The sequence below is a fragment of the Calypte anna genome, chromosome 2 (assembly GCF_003957555.1).
Source record: "Calypte anna isolate BGI_N300 chromosome 2, bCalAnn1_v1.p, whole genome shotgun sequence".
In the NCBI taxonomy this organism is placed as follows: domain Eukaryota; kingdom Metazoa; phylum Chordata; class Aves; order Apodiformes; family Trochilidae; genus Calypte; species Calypte anna.
Window position 1 is genome coordinate 66,434,972 of NC_044245.1, and position 26,510 is coordinate 66,461,481.

General features: G+C 42.1%; 1 protein-coding gene across 1 annotated transcript; it reads right to left on the bottom strand.

Moving 5' to 3' along the window:
• On the bottom strand, positions 1–26,510 carry LY86 (lymphocyte antigen 86). The gene is made up of 5 exons (XM_008492612.2): positions 26,234–26,510; positions 13,157–13,243; positions 11,420–11,548; positions 3,403–3,455; positions 1–424 (listed from the first exon to the last, which is right to left on the bottom strand). Exons 1-5 carry the CDS (start codon positions 26,352–26,354, stop codon positions 326–328), a joined length of 489 nt encoding a protein of 162 aa, XP_008490834.1. The 5' UTR covers positions 26,355–26,510; the 3' UTR covers positions 1–325.

Genomic DNA, 26,510 nt, shown 5'->3' on the forward strand with positions numbered 1-26,510 from the left:
TTATGATTTTATTGAGAAGCAAGAAGAGCACCTGTTGCCTGTTCTGCCTCATGCTATTTTCATCCTAAAATGAGAATGTTTCTATTAGATACTTTCTGCTTTTGCTGGATACCTTGGAAGCAAAATGTGGGATCCCATGTATATTTAGGGATAAAATTACCACTAAAGGGTCTAGTGATTTCTTAAAAACAGTGAATTATTAAGTGGAATAGCATCAGAACCACCATGCTGGGATTATTTGCTTCAGAATCATTGCAGCATGTAAGCAGCTAACTTTCCTTGACTAGCTTTGGTAGTCTGTAGCTTTTGTGAAGTTGGTTTGTTGTTAATACTCATAATCTAGGTAATTTTTCACAGTAAAATCAGCACAAGCAACGATGGCATGATCTTCATTAGTCAGCTTTGCTGAAATAGTGTAATCTCCCTGTGTGAGACAAACAGAAAGTAAGAGATTAGCCCACCAGTAGTATTTTTATCAGGAATCCTCTTCCTAGAAACAATATAAATCTTTTCCTATCAAATCCATTCCAAAGCTTTCCTGTCCAAATGAGATTCAGAACTGGTAAAAACTTTCCTATATTTGCTGCCAAAATACTCTCATCAGGGATATCAAACCTGACAGCACAACTTCAAAATTAAAACATTATAAGAGCAAGAAAGTGTTTTGATGCATACAAACTCCTTTCATATCTGTTTAACTTCTCATGATTCCTATGGGCAAGCACAATATGGCCTGTTCTGTTCAGCAACTGGAAAGAGCAGAGATGCTCAGTTGTCTGGCACATCTCCTTGGATCTTGTTCAGTATGTAAACTGTCATTGGTATTAATTTTTCTATAAAAGAGAGAATCTTGGATATGTGTTTGTAGATATGACTCGATCTGTGGTGAGTTCCTATATGATAAAACGAGGCAGTTTACTTTCAAACTGTGTAGTTAAACCTACTAATAATTTAGGCTTTGGGGACAACTGTTATCATTGCAGTACACAAATCTCAACTTTAAAGAAGCAATGGATTCTTACAGTGGTCAAAAAATTGCTCTCTTCAGACTCTTGCATAAGGAGTAGTGGACAAGGGGGTGTGACAAGGCTCATTTAACAGATTTGAATGAAGATGTGGACTAGATTTCATTAGCTCTAGATTGCTGATACTGCAATATTTATTTCTGTGTGGGTTGCTGGTTTTTGGTTGTGTGGAGGTTTTTTTCTTTCTTTTTTTTTTTTTTTTTTTTTTTTCTTTTTCCCTTGGGAGTGTGGAGAGGAATAGAACCTAAGGTAAGAGAGTCTGGCAGCAGTGGCCTCCTGGTCTTGACTGAACTATAGAAAACCCTTGTCCTGCTCAGAACTCTTCTTCTGGAGTAGAAAGAGGCATAGCTAGAATGAGTCAGGCTTCTTGGCATTTGCCTTTTACCATGGGATTTCTAAAGCAATAACTGGTCTGTGTCCTCACAGAGAAGTTCAAGCTAAGTGTAACTTCCAAATTTAGAGAGAAACCCAATGCATATAAACTCATGAGAATACAGCCTTGTAATTGCTGTGCAGACTGCACAAATGTCCTTTGGGCTGCTCAGATGAGGCTGTTCTTTGTAATAAGATGATGATTGCTGCATGGAATAATTTCTTATTGGTGGCATGGACTATGGTATTAGTTGCCTGATTGATTAATTAACAAAACAGGCTTCTTTTTCCCTTTCTCACAAGCATATTAATTCTCCAGCAGCTTAGTTTCATTCATAGAAGGGGGTTTATAATAACTCATTTCCATTGCTTGTTGGTGATTAGATTATTTTTTTCTCCTCTCAGAAAATGTTTTGCTCATGGGGAAAAGTTTTTATTAAAAGGAGGACCATGAACAGCCCTAGAATTTCTGGCTCCAAATTCAGCTGATATGCTCAGAACTGGAGTTTTACTCATCTGTGTGGATGTTTGTAGGACTTCTTTCTGGTCTGAAGTCCTATAATTCAGAAGTCCTATAATTCAAAAGAGGACACAAAAGTGCCCTCAGTATTTTGTGAAGCTGCTCCTAGGATGTTGAGTGATAGGAGCTTAGGCTGAGTGAGAGAGAACAAAAGTGTGAGAGGACAAAAGGCACATAGCATCTCTAGGAGTAAGTAGCCTTTAGGGAAGCAGGCTGGTAAGGGTGGGATAGCAGCCTGCATAAGGGGGACCAGATCCCTGGAGGAAATTGGTGGAAGAGGAAGGCTTTGCTGCTATCTCTCTGGGAAGACTGAGGTGAGATAGTAACTATTATGGAGGCTTTGATCCTCACAAAAGCCAGCTATCCTCATAGTCTCTGCAGATCTTGGCAGGCCTGGATCTCTGGAACTCATGTCTCTGTTTTTTTGTATCCCTGCTCTGATCCAGTTTTCTCCTTTTCCTGCACATGGGCCAATCTAGTGCTGAGCAGGCCCCAGACATAAGTTTTCTGTCTGATGATGAACTGAGAACTCACGTTGTGCTTCTCTGTGTGAATAAATCTAAGGAGTGTTTGATCACTGTGTGCTTTTGCAGTGGTGACAGTGATCCTTTTCTCCACATTCTCAACCAGATGCCTTGATGACCCAGTTCTTGTATTCTCCTCTTCAATCCAGTCTCTTTGTGTAAGCAGCTAAAAATCCTTTATTATTTACTGGTCAAATATAGATTTGTGTTGTACCCAGTTAAGAGACACTGTAGTATGTTTGGCATTGGAGACCAATCTTGCTTTGCAATGTGATTTGATTTACCTTTAAGGAGGAAACTTAGCTAGTGCAGAGAAGGCCACTTGTAAAGAGCATCAGTATTGGATAACCAGGAAATTCAGAGCAATGCTTAGGGTACTGCCTGGTTTCTCACCTTTGCAAGACTTTTTTTTCTTATTTTAATGCTGCACAAATCCAGAGAGTGTTCTTGACCCACATAACTTGTACTTTTGGTTTCAACCCACAAGACCTCTCTAACACCATATAAGTACAGTGGAACACATACAATTGCAGTACTTATATAAATTGTCTTTATAGCCAGTGAGGATGAATATACTTCTCCAAATGGTTCACCCCACTAAGGAGCGAGCTGAATTGTGGCCTTGGTCTCCTAGAAGTCCCTTGGAGTTGCTGCTTTTGTTGCCATTTTAAGAATAATACAGGGGGAACCTACTACAGAAATATGCAGCTGCCTGACAGTGTTGGTAGAAGGGATCTGCTAGCCTAAGAAAAGTGGTCTGTCTCTAGATAATGGTGGCTGCCTAATGACTTAAGCAAAGCCACTTAATTTCATATTGGAAATACTGCTCATGTAAATGCTAGCAGATCCACTGTGCCAGCGGGGGGAGCTTGTAATATGCTGATGTGATTTCTGATAATTCTCTGACCATACTGCATCCAGACAGCCCTTCTGCTTGGAAGCACAGATGTGGCCAGCTTACCTGAGGGATTTCTTGGATTCCCAGTGTGACTGGTCCCTCATAGTAGAGGTGTTCTGAAAAGCAAAAATGATGATGAGTGATTAGGCTTGCAGCCCAAAAAGGAAACAAGCAGCTGATTGTAGATGCTTTTTAGTCACAGTGCTGTAAAGTGCTGCAATGCCAATTGCTATGGAACTGCAAAGTACTCTATACAGTCCTGGAACAGCCTTCCTGAAAAATGTCAGGATGTGTAGTAGTGCCATATGGAGAAGGCAGGGCAGAGCCTGGGCTCAAGGCATACCTGGAGTCCCAGTCTCAGTGGAGGAGGAGGGGTCATGGTTTAGCACAACTGGGTGGGTGCTTCTGCATCAGTATGTCTTGCAAATAGGGAAATGAAAGGAGAGGGGATTGCAAGTCCTTTAGCATGATCTGTTAAACATCTGCAGCTGCAGTAGCTGAACTATACTGTTTTGGTAGCTTTAAGAAAAAACACTGAGTGTTACTATAGGTGTGGACTTTGGCTGCTTTCTGAACATGACCTTAAGGCAATGTGTCTATCTTGCTGCTAAGGGAGTGTTCACCAAGAAGTTACATGATGTGCTGAAGTCATTACAAGTTGTTTTGGTGACTCAAATAGAGCCTTGGAGTTCCACCTTCCATTCCTCATCTTCATAATTGCAAGGCATACTTGCTCTTTGCTGTTGAAGAAAGGGCAACTTTGGCACTTATGGGCATAAGTAGCAAGATGTTCTGCAGTTCCTCCTACTTTTTCATAGCCTCCTGGGCCACACTGTGCAGACTTGACTGAAATTTGTACATGTTTCAGTATTTTAGAATTTCTTGCACGACTTGCTCTTCACAAGTTGTGGAAAAGTCTAAGAGCTGTCTAAGGATTCTCTTTTGTAGGTGTCATGAAATAGTCTTTACTTTGACAGTGGCAGAGGAGTGTTTCATCATTTATATGAATATGTGCTGGCATTTTTTTTTTTTTTGTCAGTTCTAGAGAGTTGTTTTAGTCCAGACTCACTGTGCTAGTTTAAATTCTTTCTTGTGAAAGGTTGGGCAAAATGTTTGTTACATGTTTATGTAGAATGGCTCATCCCACAATGCAGTAGGAATCTAACTTGGAAAATGTCCACAGGTCTTCCCCACACATGCCGTGAAATGTTAATCCCTTATAGCAGACTCATATCAAAGAATCATGGCAATAATATAAATAAGGAAAAGAGTAAGAGAAGCTGGAAACATCACCAATGTTCTACACCTTTGCATTAATAAGGAGTTAGAGTTTGTTAAATGTAATGCCTTGATGATCCTGGAGAGTGAAGAGAAATTTTAGTGTTGCCCTGAAAAACCTAACACCAAAACATAGAATAGAATGAGTATGTTTTGACTTGTCACTCTGGAACTGATCAGCTATGTTGCAGTACTTTTACTGTACTCCTTCCCCTCTGCCTGCCTGGTTACTTCACCTGGATGCCAAGAGCTCTCTCGCTTTACAAAGAGCAGTTGCCACCACTGCTTGCTTCTGTGCATGAAGCAAGATCCCTGGAGTCTGACACATCTCCACCGCAGAGAGCCGTGACTCAAGAGTTTTAAAAATACAGTACAGCCCACTTCTCAGTTCACAACTTCACCAGAGCCTAAATGGGAGTTAAAGACACTGCATACTGCATGACTTGGGTGATGAGTGGCTGCCTTGGCACTTGAGCTGTGTGTGTCTTGACGTGTGCTAAGCCATATTGTGAGCTGCCCCCCCTCAAGATGGTGTGGATCATGCAATGGCACGGCTCGTGGTTTGTGTGACCTCTAATTTCATTGTCCTTATTGGAAAAGGGAAGTGCTGTGGATGTTGTGGACCTTGACTTTAGCAAGGCCTTTGACACAGTTTCCCACAGCACTCTCCCAGAGAATCTGGCTGTTTGTGGCTTTGCTGGATAAAAAAAAAAACTGGTTTGTTGGCAGGTCGAAAGAGTTGTGTTAAATGGATTTAAAACCAGATTCTGGCCAGTCACAAGTGGTGTACCCTCCTGGGCTCAGTGCTGGAGACACTGCTGTTTAACATCTTTATTGATGATTTGGATGAGGGGATAGAATGCACCATCAGTAAATTTCCAGATGACATTTAGTTTGGTCGATCTGCTTGAGGGTAGGGAAGGATCTAGACAGGCTTGATCCATGGGGCAAAGCCAATTGTATGAGTTTCAGAGAGGCCAAATGTCAGATCCTGCACTTGAGCCACAACAACCCCCAGCAGGGCTTGGGGAGGAGTGGCTGGAGAGCTGCCCAGCAGAGAGGGACCTGGGGATGTTGATTGACAGGAAGCTGAACATGAGCCAACAGTGTGCCCAGCTGGCCAAGAAGGCAAATGGCATCTTGGCTTGTACCAGGAACAGTGTGACCAGCAGGAGCAGGGAGGTGATCTTACCCCTGTACTCAGCCTTGGTGAGGCTCCACCTCAAGAACTGTGTGCAGTTTTGGGCACCGTGGTATAGGAAGGATATTGAGGTTCTGGAGAGGGTGTAGAGAAGGGCAGGTAGGCTGATTAGGGGGTTGGAGAACAGGTCTGTGAGGAAAGGCTGAGGGAGCTGGGGCTGTTCAGCTTGGAGAAGAGGAGGCTGAGACCTTATCACTCTCTACAGCTACCTGAAAGGAGGTTGTAGTGAGGTGGGTGTTGGCATCTTCTTCCTAGAGATAGGACAAGAGGCAATGGCTCAGGTTGTATCAGAGAGGTTCAGATTGGATATTAGGAAAAATTTATTCACCAAAAGAGTGGTGAAGCATGGGGACAGGCTGCCCAGGGAGGTGGTGGAGTTGCTATCCCTCGGATTGTTCGAAAAATGGGTAGATGTCCTTTGGGAGATGGTTTAGTGATTACAGTGGTGTAGGGCTGACTTCATGGTCTTGAAGTTCTTTTCCAACCTCGATGATTCTATGATTCAATAGAGAGCCTTGTTTGACTGCCTCTCCTTCAGTCAGCTCTGAGCCTATCAATTCTTGGATGGCAGCAGAGGCGAGTGGAGAGGAAACTGGGCTATGAACAATCACCTCTCCCCAAAGACCACCTCCACAGGGATGTGAAAACACCTCCTGGATCATGTGGCTCACTAGGGTCTCACCTAGGCTATCGGAAAGCCATCCAGAATATAGACATACAGAGGCAGTATATAGGCTCTGCAAAGCCTATATTTTAGAATGAAGTAGGAGTCATCAGGCCATAAATTTGCTTCTGAAATGATGGAGATGCTAATCCCTCCTTCAGTGTAGACAGAAGCTATTTCCCACTCCCTCCCTCTTTGCTGTGACAAAGTAATGATTGCATCAGAGTTAGATGAATGCAGCCTTAGGGCTCTGCCTCAGCCCTCTCTGAAAAGTTTTCTGTGATTGCTTTCATATGTGGTGGTTACTTTTTCTTGGGAAGCAATGGAATAATTCTTCTTGGCTGTATTATCTTTCAGGCAGCCTCAAACTGTGAAGATAGAATTTGTGTGTCCAGTTTGAGGTCCATTTTTACTGTTCTGTGCTTTAACATTGCCCTTACTTAGCTCTTTCTAACCTTGCAGTGGTTCACAGCTGTTAATCATATGGAGCTACTGGAGAGTCCAGTGGAGAGCCACTGGAATGATCAAGGGACTGGAATATCTCTCCAATGAGGAGAGATTGAGAAAGCTGGAACTTTTAACCCCCCCAAAAAAAAAGTTTAGAGGAAAGCACATCAGTATGTACCAAAACCTGAAGGGAGGCTGTAAAAAGGACGAAGTCCTTCCAGTGGTGTCCAGTAACAGGACAAGAGAAAGTGGGAACAAACTGAAACATTGGATGTTTCTCCTAAACATAAGGAAATACGTCTTACTGTGAGAGTGCTGAGCATTGGCAGAAGTTGTTCAGAGAGGCTGTGAAGTCTGTCCTTGGATATAATAAAAAATGCTACTTGGTCATGGACAGCCTGCTGTAGGTGGTTCTGGTTGAGTAGGTTTGAATTGGACTACATGGTTTACAGGGGTCACTTCCTTAACCATTCTGTGGGTCTGTAACCGTGGCTCTAGAAAGTTCTTGTAACCTTCCTTGCTTCAACAAATCATGTTCACTTTTGACCACAGCAACCTTCACATTGCCTACACTGGCTGTATCAGAATTTTCAAAGCTCATTTCATGTTCCTCTCCCATGAGGATTTCTGCTGTAATTCCAGAAGCATAAATATCCTCCACGGTTTTAAGGACTGTAGCTCCCATCATCCTTCATATCCTCATACATTTTTCTCCATGTATTCATAAATTTTTGCATTGCTCCATTGAAAGAGAGTGAACACATCTGCAGTAAGTGTAGCTGTCACAAGCACTGAGCCTGGATCATTGAAGGAATTCTGTGGTCTTTTTAGAGCAAGCTCAGATGTAGCTGCAAAAATGTATGAACATTGGAAAAAGCATAAATGATGAGTGCGTTTTTCCAATTACAAGTTCCTATATGTTTTTATTGATCTACTGGTAAGCTTTAGTATCTGTCAGGTATGCTGCCACCAGTGATGTGCTTTCAGTCCAGCTTCCATGTTCACTCCTTTTTCTTAAAGATATAACTGAAGGTGCCTTCTATAGAGCACCCTTGAAAATGTTTGTTGTACTACTGATTGTATTTCTTGTAGCAGCTTTTCACTATTGTTTCTACCACAAGTAACTTCTCCCTGACTGTTGAGAGGGCCTCTATCAGGTTCTATTCAGAAGCAGAGCTTTCAAATATGTAATTTCAAAAATCTTCCTGAGGATTACTTCAAGTTACTAGTTATCATTTATCGTGAAGAAACCTCTCATTTCTGAGAACACCTATAATGAAATTCTCACTCCTCTTTCTCAAATCTTCCTTGCACTGAAAATCTTTAAACATTCTCACACTCTTGTACTATATAAAGGCCCTGTACATCTGCACCCACCTCTTCCTTTTTCTGCTTTAGATCTCTTTAGAACTGAAATGCTCCATGTTGGAGCATGTTGGAGTTTTAGGACACGATCTTGCACCCATGCAACTGACACACAACTTTTGGGAGTTTTAGGAATGCAGAAGTGATCTGAATAACTGCCAGCTATAGGTGTATAGTTGAGTGAGAAAAATGTATATAAATATACAACTGGATGAGAAACTTCCTCTCTCTTTCCCGGGGAGGAAAAAGTGATATGAAGGGGCTAAGCAAGGCAGCACTGTGTATCAGCCCAAAGACCTTAGCTTTGTGGGGTGGCTGCTGTCTCAGAAACATGTACCTAAACTCTCTGTGTGATACCCAGTTCTGTAACTTGTGCCACATTCTCTACTTTTATTCACAAATACTGCTTTAGAAACTTGCTCACTGTAATGCCAACTGAAAAAGGCAGTAATGTAAAGAATGGGGAGGTTGGAAGCAAGGGAGGTTTTTTTCTGTGGTTTGGGAGTGTGCACAAGACATTGTGCAAGTTCTGTTTATCAGTTGGGACTGAAAGAAAACTTGTGGACTTGCAGAGGATGCAACTATGTTTTGTCAGGAAGTTTTGTTTAAGCCTGCAAGCTGTCATTGGCACACTGCTAAATATTACCATGGTAGGTCTTTATCTAGTTTTTAGTGATTACATTGGGAAATCTGTTAAATCTTATGTAACTCCTTTCTCTGGAAATGGGAAATAAACAGCACTTTCTACTAAAAAAGGAGAGCTAAGTTCATGTTATGCCACCCAAAAAACTCAGCAGCTTTTGTTGTTGTTATTCTGAATTGTACAGAATTTTCTATTTTCTTGCAACCTTTGAGCTAGCAACTTGATGGCAGTTATATAGCTCAAATAAAAAGATTTTGGAATCTTATTTAGGAATCCCAGTGAGCAGAGCTAGGTATGGCCTTTCTTTGACATAGATAGCCAATACTGTATTATGATTATAATGAACATGAAACCTGCAGGTGTATTTAGCCTCCTGAAGTATTTCCAGTCAGGGCAAAACTGTAGCATTATAAGGGAGAGCAAAGATAACCCAAACGCACACCACCAAACACCCCAGACCTCTGTCACATCCAGCTTTTATGTGTATCTTCCTTTAACTTCCTCTCTGTTTGTCCATGAGTGAGTGAACCAGCAAAGTCTGTAGCAGAACTAATTTCTGTCTCCTTTTTGGAGAGAGAGAGAAACAGGCAATTTTTGAACTCCTTTTGGAAAAGAAGCAAATTCTGTGTGGAACTATATTTAAACTCAGGTCAGGTGTGGCCAGATGATGGAAATGTTGCCTGTACAATAGGGAAAAAAAAAAACCTTACTCTGAAAAGCTTTGGTTGAAAGAGCTGCCCTGCTGCTTTGTACCTTTGCTAAGCTGCATACTTGGCCATTCACAATGTTGTCCTTTCTGCATAGGTATAAAGGTAAGATTTACAGCCGTACTAATATGGTAAATTATGAATGTGCCAAATAACCTCAAACTAATCTTCAGCTCATTTGTGTCCTAAAACATTGGTTAGAATCAAAATGTCAACTAATTAAGAAATACCACATTTTCAGTTGGTCCTTAGTCTGAGAAAGTTCACTTTCCCACAATGACTTTAATTACTAAATAAAAAACAACTACTGAACTAGTGGATAAGTATTAAAAAATGTTGCAGAGATCCTTGCACTAACTTAGGAGTGCTTCAAAATGAAGATGTATAGCATTATACAAACAACCAGCCATGGTTTTATATCATAATGTACTTCAATTAGTAGAACCAATCACCTCTCTGTTTAAGGGACTTGGAAAGCCCAGGAAGTTTTGGCTTTGTGGTTTAATGTGTGAACAGCATTTTGTGCTCAGCTCAGGACCAATTCTGCTTCTCCTTAATGTATTCTCTAAAGAATGTTTTTTAGTTATTCATCAGAATAAGAGTTTTTCAGCAGGTCTGTGGGTGGTTCCCCCTCTTTGCCTAGTAATTCAATATACAGTGATGAAAACTTTTTTTTTTTCTCCTATCTGGCTTACAGGATTTGCATAATTGGTTGCTCATTGCAGCATTTTTCTATTATTCTTTGTGATATTTCTATGTTCTGTGAAATGTCTTAGTAATTTTCCAGGGGCTGCCTTAGCAGTAATGCTGTGTATGGTCTTTAAACTCTCAGCCCTTGCACATGAATTATTGCAGCATTATCAGGATGGAGATGCAAGTGGATGGAGGTCAAGCAGTACTAGTAAACTAACTCATGCTCTAACTCTGAAACTTCCCTGCAGCTCTTTCTGTTTATTTTAAAATCAGCCTAAAGAGATGGTCATGGTGTACGAGAGATTTCAGAATAACCACTAAAGATATGTGGATATTAAAGTCCAGAGGCATGACCATGGTTCTTCTGGAGACAGCATGGCTAGCATTGAATACTTGGTCTGGGTTGCAGCAGAAGGGACCTTGAGGTGTCCAGATGGGACCGATGATGCTCTCTGTGGGCAGCTAATGCCACTGTGACTCAACTGGTACATGTCTGCACCAGCTGGCAGGTTGACTACCATGAACTGAAGTCTTCCTACTGCTGCACAGGCACATGTTGAGCAGAATGAAAACAGGATGAAAACCCCATAGCTGGCCCAAATATCCTTGTTAAAGTATAATTTCTCAAAGTGAGTTAAGAACTGCGTTCAAGGACAAGGAAGTGATACTTGCTTAGTAGCAAAGAACATGTTCAGAATGGCTTGTTTGTTTGCTCAGCCATTTCTTTGACAAAAATAAAGGCCAGTTCTGTAATATTTCTTGCCACATGACATCCATGTGGTTATAAATAGGGCTTATGAACCTCTCTGATGTTGGATAAGGTCACATTACCACTGCTTTTTTTAATGGACTTAAAATCCCATGTGCATGTGATATTCTGTTATTCAATCAAAAGAAAGTAAACAGGTTAGGGGAAAAAAAGCAGGCTCTGAAATGAAAATGCCTCTGCTCTTCTGTGTGTCTGTCACCCATTAACATGCTGTGGAAGTAACTGTAGTGTGGTGTGTGTCAGCAGCACAATGGATGCATCCTGCTTGGAGTATTCAGTAGCTGTGAATCATTTAGAGTGCTGCCTAACTTACCTCCTTCCTTCTTTCCACAAAAAATAAGCTTGGAATGACCCGGCTCGCAAAGTGTCTCTGAGTAGCTTAAGACAGTCTTCCCATTTATGATCAGATCAACCTTGACACGCAGTTCCTTGATGCTCCGTTCTACACACAAAGCAGAAGGAGAGCTCAGAGAAAGTGGAAGGGTAAACAGGTTCATTACTTTATTTTCGAAAAGATACCTATTTTTCCTCTAGCATTAAAGCCACTGAATGTTTTCATGGATAACTCCTGATACACAAATCTATGCTTCAAGAGCAGGTCTCTAAGTCCCTTAAGACTGTAGAATCATAAAGGTTGGAAGAGGCCTTTAAGATCATCAAGCCCAACCATCAGCCCAGCACCACCAGCCAACTAAACCAGCTCCTCATGTCCACACATTTTTTAACACCTCTAGGGATAGTGTCTCTACCATGTCTCTAGGTAGCCTGTTCCAATGCCTTACCACTCTTTCTGTAAAGAATTTCCCTAATATCCAGTATGAACCTCCCTTGGTGAGGGAGGATATATAACAGGGTGCTTAATAGTGTATATATTTAAATAAATTATATTAATGAACACTCTCTGACCCTGAGACCAAGTGGCATGGGAAAGCTTGTGTCCATGCACCTAAATTTTTTCTCCCCCAGTGTCCCTAGCACAGGGATCATAGCAAGGTTCTGCCTCCTGTCTGAGAAAACAGTAGCTGACCCGAGTCAAACCTCTGCCAGGCATAAGCACAGAAGCTTGGCAGCCCTGGGACATTGCCTGCTTGTGCCTGGGTTGCTAACATAAATACAGACAGTGAGATTACTGGATTTAAAGAGAGGGAGGTCCTGTAATAGCTGCAATGTATTTTGCAGATTTAACTTTGCAGCCACCTGAAAACTGGTGTTGCCTGGGCAAGAGGGCAGCATGTATCACAGGACGGAGACCTCTTGCTTGCAAGCAAGCATTCCTAAGGCCCTTGGCATACAAAAATATTTTCATCACCAAGAACATAGAGTAGCACTCTTATATTTATACTCTGGTAGTTGAGGTTCTAAGTGACCTTGGAGCTAACAAGGTTGTATGAAAGTGGCTTTCCTGTGCAAAGATCACAAGTCAAACTATGGCTAATATTAACTTGAGTGCTCAGCCTGTTAGTTCAAATGCAGTTCTGCTTTTGACCCTTTACTTCTGCTCAGTCAAGTGCCGGAGGTTTAATTCCAGCTGGCACGGGTGGTGAGCTGATGGCATGGCTGTTGCCTGGGGGTAGCACCCCTGCAGTGCTCTGGATCCCCAGCACTCCCCACATGCTGCTCTGCATGCCCAAGAGGGTCAGGGAGGTGACCACACCTTACCCTTTGGGAGCTCCTTTGCTCAATCTCCCACCTGCAAGGGTCAGTGTTGGTGATTTGCTGCTGGAGCTGACCCCAGTGGTGTTAGTGTAGCTGTCTTATTCAGCAAGACTGTCCCTGGAGGACACAGCTGCTCTAGAGTGACCCTCATCTTGGCTATGTACAAATGAAGGGCAGGAGAGGAATAGGGGCTGAGGGCTGATATGACCTGCTTAGGGTGATGTGTAGTCCAAGATAGAGCTAATAAGAGAATGGGAATTTCCATGGGACAAGCAGCTTTTGAAATTTCTCAGAACTGAAGCCTACTCATCGTCACCCTTGCTTACTTGTCAATACAACAGTGCTAGCACAGGAACTACCTGTTTGGGGCATGAAAAAACAGCAATTCACTTACTTAGGACCATTGCAGCTCTGATGTTAAAGTTGTGGGTTGCAACGTCAGGACAGTGGTCAATGCTGAAAGCAAAATCTTGCTGGGGATCTGTTTGGAGACAAAAGCAATGGCCAACAACTCACGTTTTCAATGAGATACTGATTGCATAGAAGAAAACAAGAAATTATAGAAGCTATTAAAAACAATACATATTTCTTAGAAACGCTGCAAGCTGTCAACAAAGTTCTCATACTCTGTGTTTAATAACTACCATCCTTCCTGCCACTTCAGTCTGAAGCACATTCAGCTGAAAGTATGTGGACAAAACCTATCGTGTGGGGAAAAAAGCGACTTCCTCAAGGTGGTGTGTAGTCAATAGTCATTCAACAGTGAAGTCTTTGTACAGCTGCTCTTCCCAGGCTCTGTGCATTGCTGTTCCTTCCTCAGCACTAATGAGCAATTGGTTGTGATGATCTTTAATTCATTTGTATCACAAGATGTCTTGGGGAGGCTGTTTGAGAAACTGAATTCTGAAGTGGGATGAGAAGTCCAGAATTGAAAATAAAACCACGTAACTGAAATTGTGAAGTGTTTCATGCTGGGTCCACTCTCATCTACTATTTCTAACCAAGGAAATATCCCACAATTCTCCCTCTCTGGGAGAGTTTACCAGAGCTGGGGAAAAAGGGAGTCCTATGGCTGACTGTCATGAATAAGACTCTTACAAGCTCCCACAGTGTCCATTTCTCGGAATGAAGCTCCAAAACTCTTGTACAAATACAACTGATTCCCCTTACCTGTACCTTCTTCCTTGCTAACTTCCCTGAGACTTATGTCTGAAGCCTTGCCAATGGTCGTTCCCTGGTAACAGCCAGCAGCAACAACTGAGTTCACATGCACAGCATGTCCAAGTGTTTTCCAAAGATGGGGTGGAGGTGAAAGACTCTGCCAGTTTGGCCTCAAGACCATCTTTAGGTGTAGGTTTGTCCCTCATGGTGGCTTTACAGCCAGCCTGTGCATCCAGCTCTCTTCTTGGAGGAAAACAGAAGCAACTATAGTATGCACAGAAGCAGATACAGTCTCCCTATTTTATATAGAGCTGGTTGTGACAAAATACAGACCAAGGAATTGAATTCTGTTTCTAAATTGCTTGAAGTGGTCTTCTCTCTGAATTGAAAGTACCAGGTTGGGAGAGTTCTCCTCTGATGATGTGGTGAAATTTGAATCATGAGGGTGTTCTGGAAGGCTGAGTGAGCATCTCCACAGTCTTGACCCTACTTTTGCAGCAGTACCCTACTGCTGGAGCAGCTGGCAGGGAGCAGCCTAGGTGACCCAGCCCTGATTGCTTAGAGGGGAGCATGAAATGAATGAAAGAGCAAGGAGGAGCTGGGGACTGTGACAAAGCAAGGCTTTGCAGCACATGGAGTGTCAGTGTGGTCCAAAAGGAGATCTCGAGTCAAGTTCTGATAAATAAAAATAACCCTTGGAAAGAGAGAGAGAAAAAAGTCACTGGTTATTTCCTAAGCACTGTGTCCCTGAGCTGGATTTTGTCCTCCACACCACTGAAGCAGTCTCTGCAGTTGTACAACCTACCTGCTTGTGACAAAAAGTTGGTGCCTGGAGTTGTTAAGCACCTACTCAAGTGTGACAAGAATCAGAGGTTTTTTTTTTTTCCTCCCTTTCCATATTCCTGTCAGTTTTTGCTTTGTTATTGCAGCTTCAGAAGCTGTTGCCATCTGGTAGGAGAGCAGTTTCCTGCTCCAGCTGGAAGGCATCTCAAACTTCTCTTTTCTCCAGGACCGTTAGACCCACTTCCCCTCTGGTCCCTACAGCTTCTGAGGGCCTGGTTTCCGCTTTCCTTTGGACTTCTGCAAGAGGGTGAGATGATAAAGTTGAGGAAGCAGCTGTTCAGATTCAGAGCAACTTGGACATTGATGCCTACAAGCTGTTTGTTTGTCAAACGAATAAAGTTGTCAGCTCCATATTTCCCAGAGGGAGTTATGGTCAAAAACAGCACTGCAACATATACAGTGCTCTTCTCTATTCTGAGAGACTAGACTAGGCTGTGTGTTGGTCAACAAATTAAATCATGGGGTTAGGGCTAGAAGTTTGTTTTAGTTCAAAATTTCTCATCATTGACCCTTTGGATTGAAAGAGGGTGCTCATGAAACCAAGATTCTCTGCATGATGATCTTACAATGAACCTGAGCTCATGTTTGTTTCAGTTTGGATGTCTCATGCCTGCTTGGTTTTTCGTTTGTTTTTCTATGGATTGAGCTCTTTTGCCAGATGACATATTTCATAGGGCACTGTAGCCATGGATGTCTTCTGCACCTCTGGTGATGCAGCATAGGAGGACTCTGGTGTATCCAAGAAAGTGTTGTCTGGTTCCCTAGAGAAGGGAGTGTGGAAGCACACATGAGAAATTCCACCAAAATTTGTTAATTAGAGCACTTGGATTCTGTGTTGTTACTGTGTTGCTGAGAAATAGGAATTTTTCCTCTGGCAAAAGAAACCCCAATTAATTTTCTGACCACCTCCCTGTGGAAATTCAGGCTGTGACTTTGCAATCCAACATCTTAGATGCTGGGTTATAGGTGGGGGCCTCCTGCTGAAATCACTTGAAAGGATGGCTGTGTTGCTACAACTATGGTGCCAGGCAGGCTGGATTCCAAAACACATAGGCACAAAGGTTGCTGCTAAAAGGAAATTAAAGAAAATAGTGGCTTTTAACCATTTGGTAAGTGAAGAGCTCTGTAAATGCAGCTGTGCACTATGAGCTAAGGTATGGTGCAATACCTTTCTTTAAATTTTGAGGAGTCCCTCATGGGGTGAAGGCAACTCCAGGCAGTTGCCATTTTTGTGTTTTATCTCAGATGCACAACTGTGAATCACTGTGTCTCTTACAGAAGTTTAACACTTATTCTTCTTCCTTGTTTGTCTTCGTCTGAAGTGAGCTGGTTAGACTGAAAAAAATACATGTTATGTCTTTCACATGTGCAGAGCAATAACATTTACCATTAAGTCTCTAAAATACGTGAGGCTGCCCTTCAGCCTTCCATTTCTCTGCAACGTTTCATGGTGCACAGTACTGTATGTTCCCTCCACCCACTCCTTTCAATCTGCTCCTTCTTCCATAATTAAAACTAGAAACTCTTCATCTGGTTGCAGATTTTTGCTTTTCTACTTCAGCTTTGTTATATTACCAATGCTTAAAACATCGTTGGAAATTTTGCCAACACATTGAGGTTTATCAGTGGAAATCCTGCTTATTGGGGGGGAAAAAAGTGTTTTTATTTTTCTCTGTGAGAAGGGGTTGGGATGCAACACACTTGGAGCAAGGATGAAGGTTCCTGGGAGCAGGATTTTGACTGAAGTTTCTCTCTGAACAATTCTAAATCTTTTAGGCAGCTGCTCTGAGAATCAACTCTTCAGCTTTATTAGGCAATGAATGCACTGTAAGATCTCTTAGATCTTGTTTGAACTTGAAACTGTGGCTAATGCTGAGCTTTCAACTGTGTCTAAAACTTCAGCTCTTGCTGAAGACTGGCTTCTGTAGTATAGTCCTGCTTTGTGACAGGTAAACTGGGACACACCTGGCATCTTGCTACTGCTTCTATTTCACTTGGCATAGAGCCAGCTGAGCCCATCTATCCCACCTCCCATTTCACCCTTACTCAGGTACCCTTGTGGAGATCTATTTCTATATTGGCTTGGTATGTGGTTTTCTTTGCATATCACCTGCAGTGTCACCACGGTGCAAGGTTTCAGCTGGTGCTCATAGCAATGAATTTGGCAGAGTTCTTCTAGAAAACTGAGCAGATCTGCTTAGTACAACTAAGAAGCTTGGATGAGTTCCTCACCTTTCCTTCCTGGAGTTTCTTTTCCTGCTCTTGTTCCTGGCAGAAGGTTCAAGGTTAATAAGCTCAGACAGATTTCCAGTGGTGTATCTGTGTGACCGTCCTGGCTGCAAGCCTTGTGCACTGGATGGAGATTATTACTCCAGTAATAGGGACAACAGATGGGAACGTGCTTTAATGCCTCAGTTACTGCAGCTGTGGGGCAGCCAGCTTGCTCTCCTGATGTACATCAAGCCACAGGGCTATGAGCTGGGGCTGTCCTTATGCCTCACATGTCTTTTCAGCCTCCTGTGTTCTGGGAGGTGATCTCCATGAGGAAGGCAAAGCTGACAGCTGGGAATGATAATGTTCTAGCCCACTCTGGCTATGTCCCTCAGAGCCTGAGCTGCTAGATGACTAACAAGGCATCACAGAAACTGCATGAGCAGGTGGGAAGCACCTGTTACAGGAATTTTGCTGGGCTGATGTACAACAGCCTTTGTCTATTATTCTTCTCTCTCTCTCCCCTCACTTTGTTAACTGTACTCTACTGGCTTTACTTTCTTCTGAATCTGCTCTAAAATCACATTCTTTCCATATAAGCATGAAAACCAGTGGTACTTGTGAATAGAAGCAGCAAGCGTGCAAGCTTTGCTTGTAAGAATCTGCATCTATAAGTCTTGCAGTGATGTCAAGGCTATCCAAATCTGTAAGCTTTGGATGGTCCAAAATAACATTTTTTATGAGCAGATAGGCTACATAAGTGAATAGGATGCCTAGCTGCACTTGGATAGGGTCATACAAGGACAGACTGGTGCTAGAAGAACTGAAAATTAGCACAAGGAAGAAACATATTTAGTAATTACCCAACACACCTCACCTTCAAAGCTCTTAATAAAATTATATCATTAGTCCTTATAACGTTCAAGGTGATGAAAGGAGAGAGAAAGAATGAGGAACTATTTGGGATCTCAGACTTTATGTATTCACTCAACATTTTCCTTTTAATGCCTACTTAAATGAATTAACCTAAATGCTCAAGGTTATATTTGACACTGGAATCTACTTACAAGGTACTGAGAAAGAAGCATCAGCTGAATTAGCAGCACTCAAGTTGTGCATCTAGATTTCCCTGAGCACCTTCAATTTAATGAGCTTCCCTGTGGGCCTGCTTTCCCTGCATGCCCCTGTCATGCCCAGACATAGCTGGGAGAAGCAGAGTGACCCTCTGGTTGGAGGGGAGATGACCAAATTATGACATTCATGTCGCTGGTTTATCATGAGGATGTTTCATCCCAAGGTGCTCACCCCAGATATGACCAGCTCTGGGCTTTTCCCTCCTTTGGGCAGGCACTCTGGCCTCCTTTGCAGAAGTTGTGGTATATTATATTTTAATCTCCTATACCTTTATAACTTGCCTAGGCAGCCTGAAGGTGAAGGAATAGGGAAGATTATAGTTCACATATCCCTAACATCCTGGGGGTACAGACTGTGGAATTTCCCTTTTGCAAGCATAGCTATCAACTTGTGGTATCTGGGGTCTGCTTAAACCTGAAGCTGCTGGAGATGGCTGGTCGAGCAAATAACTGCTGCCTTTATGGTAAAATGTACATGGATGCAGAGGCAAGCCTGAAGATCTGGACTGTAAATAATCTATAAGCTAAAAAGACCCAGAACAATAGCAAGAGAAACTGAAAATATGGTTAGGAAAATAAAAAAGTGTATGTAATATTTAAATATTTTCAACTCCTCTCAAGAATACTGAACTTTGGTGATGCAAAGAACAACTTTATACAGTTTGGTTTACTTAAGGTACAGGCGTTACTGCTGTGTTTATGGACCTAATTTTGGAGCAAGGCAATTCCAGTGTCTTACAAAATTAGTTTAAATAAAGGGGGAAGAGTTTGTCTCTTACTTCAAATAAAACTGTATAACTGATGTCCAAACTTGCAAATATTCAGAAACAGTAACTTAGAAGGATTGTAGCTTCTCCAAAACTCGTTGCTGGGGCACTGACTCCAATAGTAGCAGCATTGGAGGTATGAGGAGCAGATGGAGAGTGGATGGCTCAGCCCAGGAGCAAAGGGCTTGAAGGGGGGCAGGTAGAGAAGAGAGGAGGAAATTTACCTGGTACCAAATGTCCATAGAGCTGCTGGTGGCCTGGCTGAGGAGCTGCGAGGTGTGATGGGTTGGAGGGAAGCCCCTGTAAAGACAGGAGGTGGGAAGGGCTCCCTGAAGCTGGAGGGCTGTGTCTGGGGAGTGGATGTCACCAGTAGACATAAAGCAGCCTTGCCAAAGACTTGACCTGGGTCTCTCTGCCTTTTCCTGCCTGAACAGCCTTTCTTGACAGCAGGCTTGTTTGCCAGGGCTCAAGGGGAGACCCAGTGTCTGGATGTTGATGGAGAATTTCCTTCCTTTTGCCACTGCTGGTATTTGGAAAGGGAGGTTTCTGTGCTTTGTGTGGGTATGGCAAGGTTTTGTCTAAGCCTGTCTGAGAAGACAAAACTGGAAGATGCTGGCATTGGGGTATAGCTCGTACAGATCTGTTTGTATTTGATAATCCTGATTTGCCCTAGTTAGCTTGAGAGAGAAATGGAGGCAAGGCAGGTTTCAACTACAGCATGACAAGAAAATGCTGAGGTAACTTGGGCCCATCAAGGGTTGCATTAGAGAGAGAAAGTCTTTGTTCTTATGTTCTATTAATAAGAAAACACCGTCCTCTGCGTGAGTAAGATGTATTCGGTAACTGTCTGTATTCCTAATCAAATCTGTCTCTTCTCTCTTCTGCTTTTTTTATCATTCTTTACACTGCTTTACTTGAGACAGATTTCTGGACAACGGTGCTTGCCAGTATGCCTGGGGATTCACAACAGACTTGCAGACTTGTGTCAGAAATAGAACCAAACATTACTAGAAACTGCCCTGCTGTTAGACACATGCTATGCTCTGGGATAGCAGGCTTTACTGCTGATTATACAGAGCAGTAATCAGCAGCATATAAATGGGCTAAATGTTCCCATTTTTTCCAGGATGGGTTGAAATCCACTGCTGGAATGTGGCAGTAAGCTATAAATGGAATAGCACGCTTCCCCTGCTGAAGAAACTAGCTGGGTTCCCACCTGCCTGATCACTGCTGGATGATTTGACAGGAGCCATCCATCTTCAGGTAAAGAGGAAACTGATGGTAGCTTTCAAGATCCTAGCTTTTGGCAATTGGAAGTTCTGCTGAATCCAAAAGCAGCATCTGGGTCAGATCAGAAGTTTGATTCAGTATATTGAGGATCTGTACAGGGCATTTAGTTATCTTGCTCCTGATGGCCACTGTTCCTTCCTATTTTTAAGTTACCATGAGGCTCCTTGGAGCTGGTTCAGTGACACCAACACACAATAATTCTGAAGTTCTTTTCTCATTTCTCTGAGGTGTCTTAATTTTTCTTAGAGTATTCAGGATATTTTTGATGGTGGATGTTAAAATGCAGTGAGAAGCTGATCTTCTGCCTCTATTTGGTCTGATAAACTTAAGCATTGTAAGGTCCATAACTATTCTGGTGGCCTTGATGACAGCTGTAGATGAGATACTGTGGCAATGTCAAGAAAACCTACCAGTGCTTCCCAGGCTAATACAGAAAACTTTCCATTGCAGCACTTAGGAGCAACAAAGGTTTGTTCTCTGATGTAGTGGATGTGCTTTTGATAACTTCTACTGTATTTAATACAGGAAGCTAACCTTGAACTTTGCTCAAACTGTTACCATAGCTGTGACTTGCCTGTTTAGCATGTTGCACCACTAACTCCATAGAGACTCAGATTCAGTGTGCAATAGGAAATGACAGCTCTGCCTTGCCCACAGTTGACTGCAATGCAATACACAGTTCCCTAGCTGTGTCTCCTATTTGTTTCCAAAGGCAAGAACACTTTTTCCTACAGCTTGCCTTGAAGACTTTTACCCTTCCTGCTTGAGACTCTGCAGTGACTCTGCAGCTACAAAAGCCAAAGACAAGGCAAAAGCCTACAGGTGCAAAATGTGCCTCCTAGTTTAGATTGGAGATATGCTGTCACACAGAAGCAACCCTTTTGCAGTCCATGATCACCTTAATTGATTTGGTGAAGAAATGGACACTGTGAGAAGACCTCTGGGAACTAAATTAGATGGAGAAATTTAAAGCATGGTGGTAATGTCAACTGAGATTAGTTTTCTCTGCTGCTTGTCTCAGTATCAACATTAATATTGATTTTGCTAAGTTGTCCAAAGTCTGGATGCTGAACCTAATGTTTGCCAGAGTATCTTAGAGGTATACAATTGTCTCCTGCTTCTGCTTACCATTCACTGTTTAAAACTTAGTAAATACTATCTCCTCTCTAAAAGAAGAGGTAAAATTAAATCAGAACCATCTTAAGAGGTCACATAAGAAAAGAAAGTAAGTTTTAATCCTTCCTAATGAAACCTAGGATGAAACAGATAAGGTAGCTTTAACACATGGAAGGATCAAAACTTAAAAAGAAGATTTGCATGTGCACTCATATCTGTGCTACCTTGATGATAGCTTCAGTTTTTTAGGATCTGCTGCCAGAAATATGTGTGTCAACATCTGGGCTTCCCTCTGAAATAAGTAAGCTATACCAGATGAGTATAGCAGCAAGGCTGTGACACTAAGATGGCTTGGACAGAGCAAACAAACAAAAAATATTTTCAAGTGAAATTCTTAAGTTCTTTGATTGTTTGCCCATTAGCAATCTATGCAACAAAAGATCAGAGAGGACATGGTGTCATTTGGTTTTAAATAATTTAGAAGCAGGAGCAATTGCTGGAGACTGCTTGAGGGAAATAAATAAGTTCAAGAGAAGCATCTGGCTCAATCTGTCTGCCAAAAAACCCAAAGAATAATGGAAGAAGAACTTTCTTTTAACAAGTCTCTAGAAGAACATTTGCCCTGAAGATGCATGAGAATGAGGATTTTTTTTTTGCAGACTTTCCTTTGCCAGCTGAAACATTCGATTGTTTATATCCTTTAGTTAAAGGATGTAAGTGTGTGGCCTGTGAGAAAAAAAAAAACAACTAGGTAACATTGTCTGACAAAGAAAACTAAGGGATGTGCTATAAAATTAATGCTACAATGATGACAGTTTAGCAGGTTTGTTTCAAAGTAGGTATTGCTGACTAAATGGGATGGGTGTTATAGATCTATTTTTTTTAAAGGAAAAAGATTCCTTTAAAACAAGTAGCATAATTGATATCTCAGGATGTAGGTGAAAGAATATGATGGGCTGAGTGTGTGAGGGGAACCCCAGACTTGAAACTATTCAGCACAGATGGAAAAATAATCAGAAAATCCTAATCCAACTGGACTACCAGTTTCCACTTTTTCTTGTCTGTTGGAATTTAAACATGGAAAAGTTTGTTCAAAGCAGAATTTAACAGGAGGGTGTCTTTGTTTTGAACACAGCATGTTCTACACCAGAATAACCCTGTTGACTTCAAGGGCCCATTTTAATGGGGATCCAAATCTGAGCTCATAAGTTTAAAGAAAAGCCATACAAATGAGTTTCTCTATCTAAATGCAATCCAGTGCAAGCTTGTCCTGAGGTGGGCAGTGCTGCCCTCTCCTACTGAAGCAATGCAGGGGAGGAAAAAGCTTTAAAGAAATGACCCTGCTTGAAGTGTGCAATAGAGCTGTGCAAGCAGTCATTGGAGCTCAGTGGACTTAAGTTCAGCCTGACTTTGCTCTGTTTAGGAGGAGGCACTGGCACGTAAAAATAATCACCTGCTTTACCCTATGAAGAGGTCCCTATTTGAACACTACATCGTAAGAGTGTTTTTGGGGCTAACTACAACAATTAGGCTTATGTGAATGATCTGGAAGCAGGAGCTAGTTGCTGTGCTGAAGAGTTAGATTTTTATAGTCTCTCACTGCATTGCACTTTGAGGTAGGTGACTGACACTCAAATAGCACTGGAATCTGCTTGGGGCACTTTGCCACCATTGCTTTCCTGCCTTTTTCTTGCCAGACACTTGCCTTTTAAAATGTAGCTGGAAAGATCAAAAGCATTATTACTGTAAAAATCACTGTGAAATTAAAAGGGAGAGGAATGAACCATTTGTGTAGCAGGTTCTTTTCATGTCTCTGCAAAGACTTGCCAATTGCAGTTCACTTTTCTCAGTCATAGATGTTAACCTGTGCTGCTTTTATCTCCCAATCCCTGCCCAGGTTTTCTAAAGTGATTTGCGGTCAGTTGAGATCTTCCTTCGTTTTTGTCGCTTGTTCCTGGGAGGAAGAGTGGCACTGATAGGAAATGTCTTGCTATTTATAGACTGTCTCGGTGTTATGTCTCCTGTGGTTATACAGAGGAGTTAGTCTACTGTATATTTACTTTACTTTTATACCATCCGTCTCTTAGCCTGATTTTCTCTCTATGGACTTGCTGCTGAGAAATTTCGTCTGATTTCTTTTAAATAACTTTTTTGCAAGTTCACTATATTGATCAATGGGGTCTTGTCCAGCTCTGTCCTTTGATGCATCCCTGGGTGTCTTGGTCACTGAATACTTAGCCTGACATGGCTGGGTGGGAATAAAGATCCTTTTAAAGGATCCAGAGCATCACGTGAGGCTTGGGGTTTGATGTATGCTTATTTCTTATGCCTTATAGGGGCAGGATGCAGCCAGAGCAAGTGCTTGTGACAGGGAATCAAACTTGATACTGTGTACAGGAAATTGCTATGCTTTTTCTGTCTTTCTTCTGTTATGCACATAAGCTGCTCTGCTACATTTATCATAGTTATATTAGCTCATTTTTTTTGGCTTTAGTCAGATTTTTACTGCATAATAGGAAAGGATCTGATAAACTGCAAAGAAAAATGAACATTTGTCTCCTTTATAAATGCTCAGACTGATCTCTATTAATCTGTTGATAGAGGGCATTCAGCTCCAGAAATGAAGGTGTGAAATACTTGGCTAAAATTCTCTCCATTTTCTTAAATTTTGCTTGATTCAACTCTTTGCTTGTAACATGCTAGGGTTTATAGCAACAACAATAGATGTGAGGAAATCCTGTCCTTCTTGAAGAGAGCAGGGAATTCTTTACCCACAATTGCATACCAGATGCCTCACAGTTGCCACTGAATCACAGATATACAGATTCATATAATGGTTTGGGTTGGAAGGAACCTCAAAAATCATCTAGTTCCAACCCTCTGGCATCTTCAGCGGAGCAGGAAATACCACGGGGATTTCTCAGTCTGGTGGGACATGCAGGGCTTCTCTTCCCCAGAAGTAGCTAAAGAATATAAGCAGTTGCCTAGCATTGATGCTGTGCTTGCTGACATTACGATGTTATCGTGAGAAGGTTTGTTGAGAGAAAGCCTTGTAAAACCTATGCACTGGCATGTCTGCTCCACCCTGGGTGAGAACAACTGGTGGGGCACAGGTAAAGAAGAAAGCTGTGTCTTTCCCATCTAGGGTTTTACAGTGAAACTAAGTTGGGGACAAGCTTCCCCTCTCCTGAAAGGGCAATTGTCACCTTCAGCACCATTGAGCCTGCCAGTTAGCTCAGTAAGAGCAGTGTCTTCTCTGGAAGGCAAGGTAAACTGGTGTACTCAGATTTATCCTTCTTACCTGTAGATTTCTAGGCTCAGCCTGAAATACCCTACATATTTTTTCTTTACACAAGCTACTAGACTATGAGCTGGTTCAGAGATGGTGACACTCCACATGTGGCAGCCTGACAAGAAGGGCAGGGTGTAACACTGGGACAGCAGCTCTGTGTGTTGCCACCACCAAATCTGCCAGAGCTGTAAGTGAGCAAGAAACCAGGCTTTAAACAAGGAACCTGATTTAATTCTTGCATTGTTTCCACATCTGTGTAATCTTCTCATCTCCTGTAGCTGTGCCTGGGAGAACAGAAAACCACTCTCAGTGTTGGGATCTGACCCTGGGTATGAACCCTGGCTTGTGTTTCTCAAGCTGTGAATTCCTACTGAATGAATGTACCTCTTACCTTTCTGTGTGTGGCAAACCCAAATAAGTAACACACAAGCCCTGAGGGCATTCTGTTTAGCTAGGCCAGTGGTGTGTATAGTAAGAAGTAATGCCTGACTGACAGAAACCCAGCAGACAAATTTCTTCATAATTTGAATTGACTCTGTGTCAAGGCATCTCACGCTAACTAAGACCTGTTGAAGGAACAGAATTAACTTACACAATGAAATACTACAAAAATAAAAGTAATACCAAAGCTTATGTTCAGCATCTAATTAAATATTTCCTAATGCAGTATACCCATTTATAAGATATGAAGCCTGACTTTAGTCTCCAGGGAGCAGGCCAGTAAAGAATAGCATTGCAAATATTTATTTACTTCTCTTGTCCCTCACTGGCTTTATTTCAATGGCTGTGCAAAACCGCATGAAAGCTACAGAGGAGAAAAAGCCCCCTGGGAAATCCTTTGTAGCTGGATGAATTGGAAAAACAAACTCTAGGGTGCTCATTTGCCATGAATCTCTTTTCACATCACGTGCGGAAAATGAATGAGGCGGCTGTGAATCTAATTCCCTTTGTCCCAGTTGTAAAGCAAATCAGAGCAATAGGAGAGACACACTGCCAGCAAAGCAAGAGGTAGAAAGCAGGCACCATTCAGTGAATTAATTTTCAGTCATTCCAGTGCTTGCTTGCTCCTTTTCTCTACAGATTTAGAGAACAAACAAAACCCTATGGTCCCTGAGAAATGCCTTTGTTAAGTGGTGCTGCTGAAGTCTTGCTAAGCATGGTGGCAATGATGGAAAACACGAATCCTTCCCACAGTCAAGCTGGGTCCCTTGTCACTCCAAGTGGGAGGACAGAATGCACACAACCACAGCTTCTTCGTGTGCGTTAGGAAAACAGATCAGTGCATTGAAGAGTGTGTCATCCCAGGGGTAAAAAAGATAAAGATCTAAGATATTCCTCTTTTTTAAAAACCTAATTTCAAGATGAAAATCTTAGTCATCTCTTTGACGCTGCACTGCATTTCTGACAGCTGTTTATTATTCTGAATTAGGTCACATTATTTACTCTTTGCTATCTTCTAACTAACTAACTCTTCTATCTGGATCTGTGTGTGTGTGTGTGTACCTAACAGTCGATATTTGAAAGACTGAAAATATTTTAGCTGGCTTGGCAGTGTAACCCTTCCATTCATTGTCTGGCTTATAAGCCTCTTTCACTGCATAAGAACAACTTTGTTTGTTGCCCAGCTAAAAGGAAAATGGAAACTTTAAAAATCTCACCGCAGCTTTTGTAATATATTTCCAAGTTGTCCTCTTTGCAGACTGTGTGCGTAGGCCATTCTGTGCTGCCATTGATGTAAAGCAGGACTAATAGGAGAGCAAGAGCATTTGCTGTCTTCATGGTGGTGGTAGTTTGCAGGATTACTTTCCTGTCTCTTGCTAACTCTCTGTGGAGGGAGGTCTTCCTTCCTTCCTTCCTTTCTCCAAGGGAGACAGGAGTAACTACATTCGTGCCTGTAGAAGGGTTAAGTGAGCCAATGCAGCCTTAGCTTCCCAC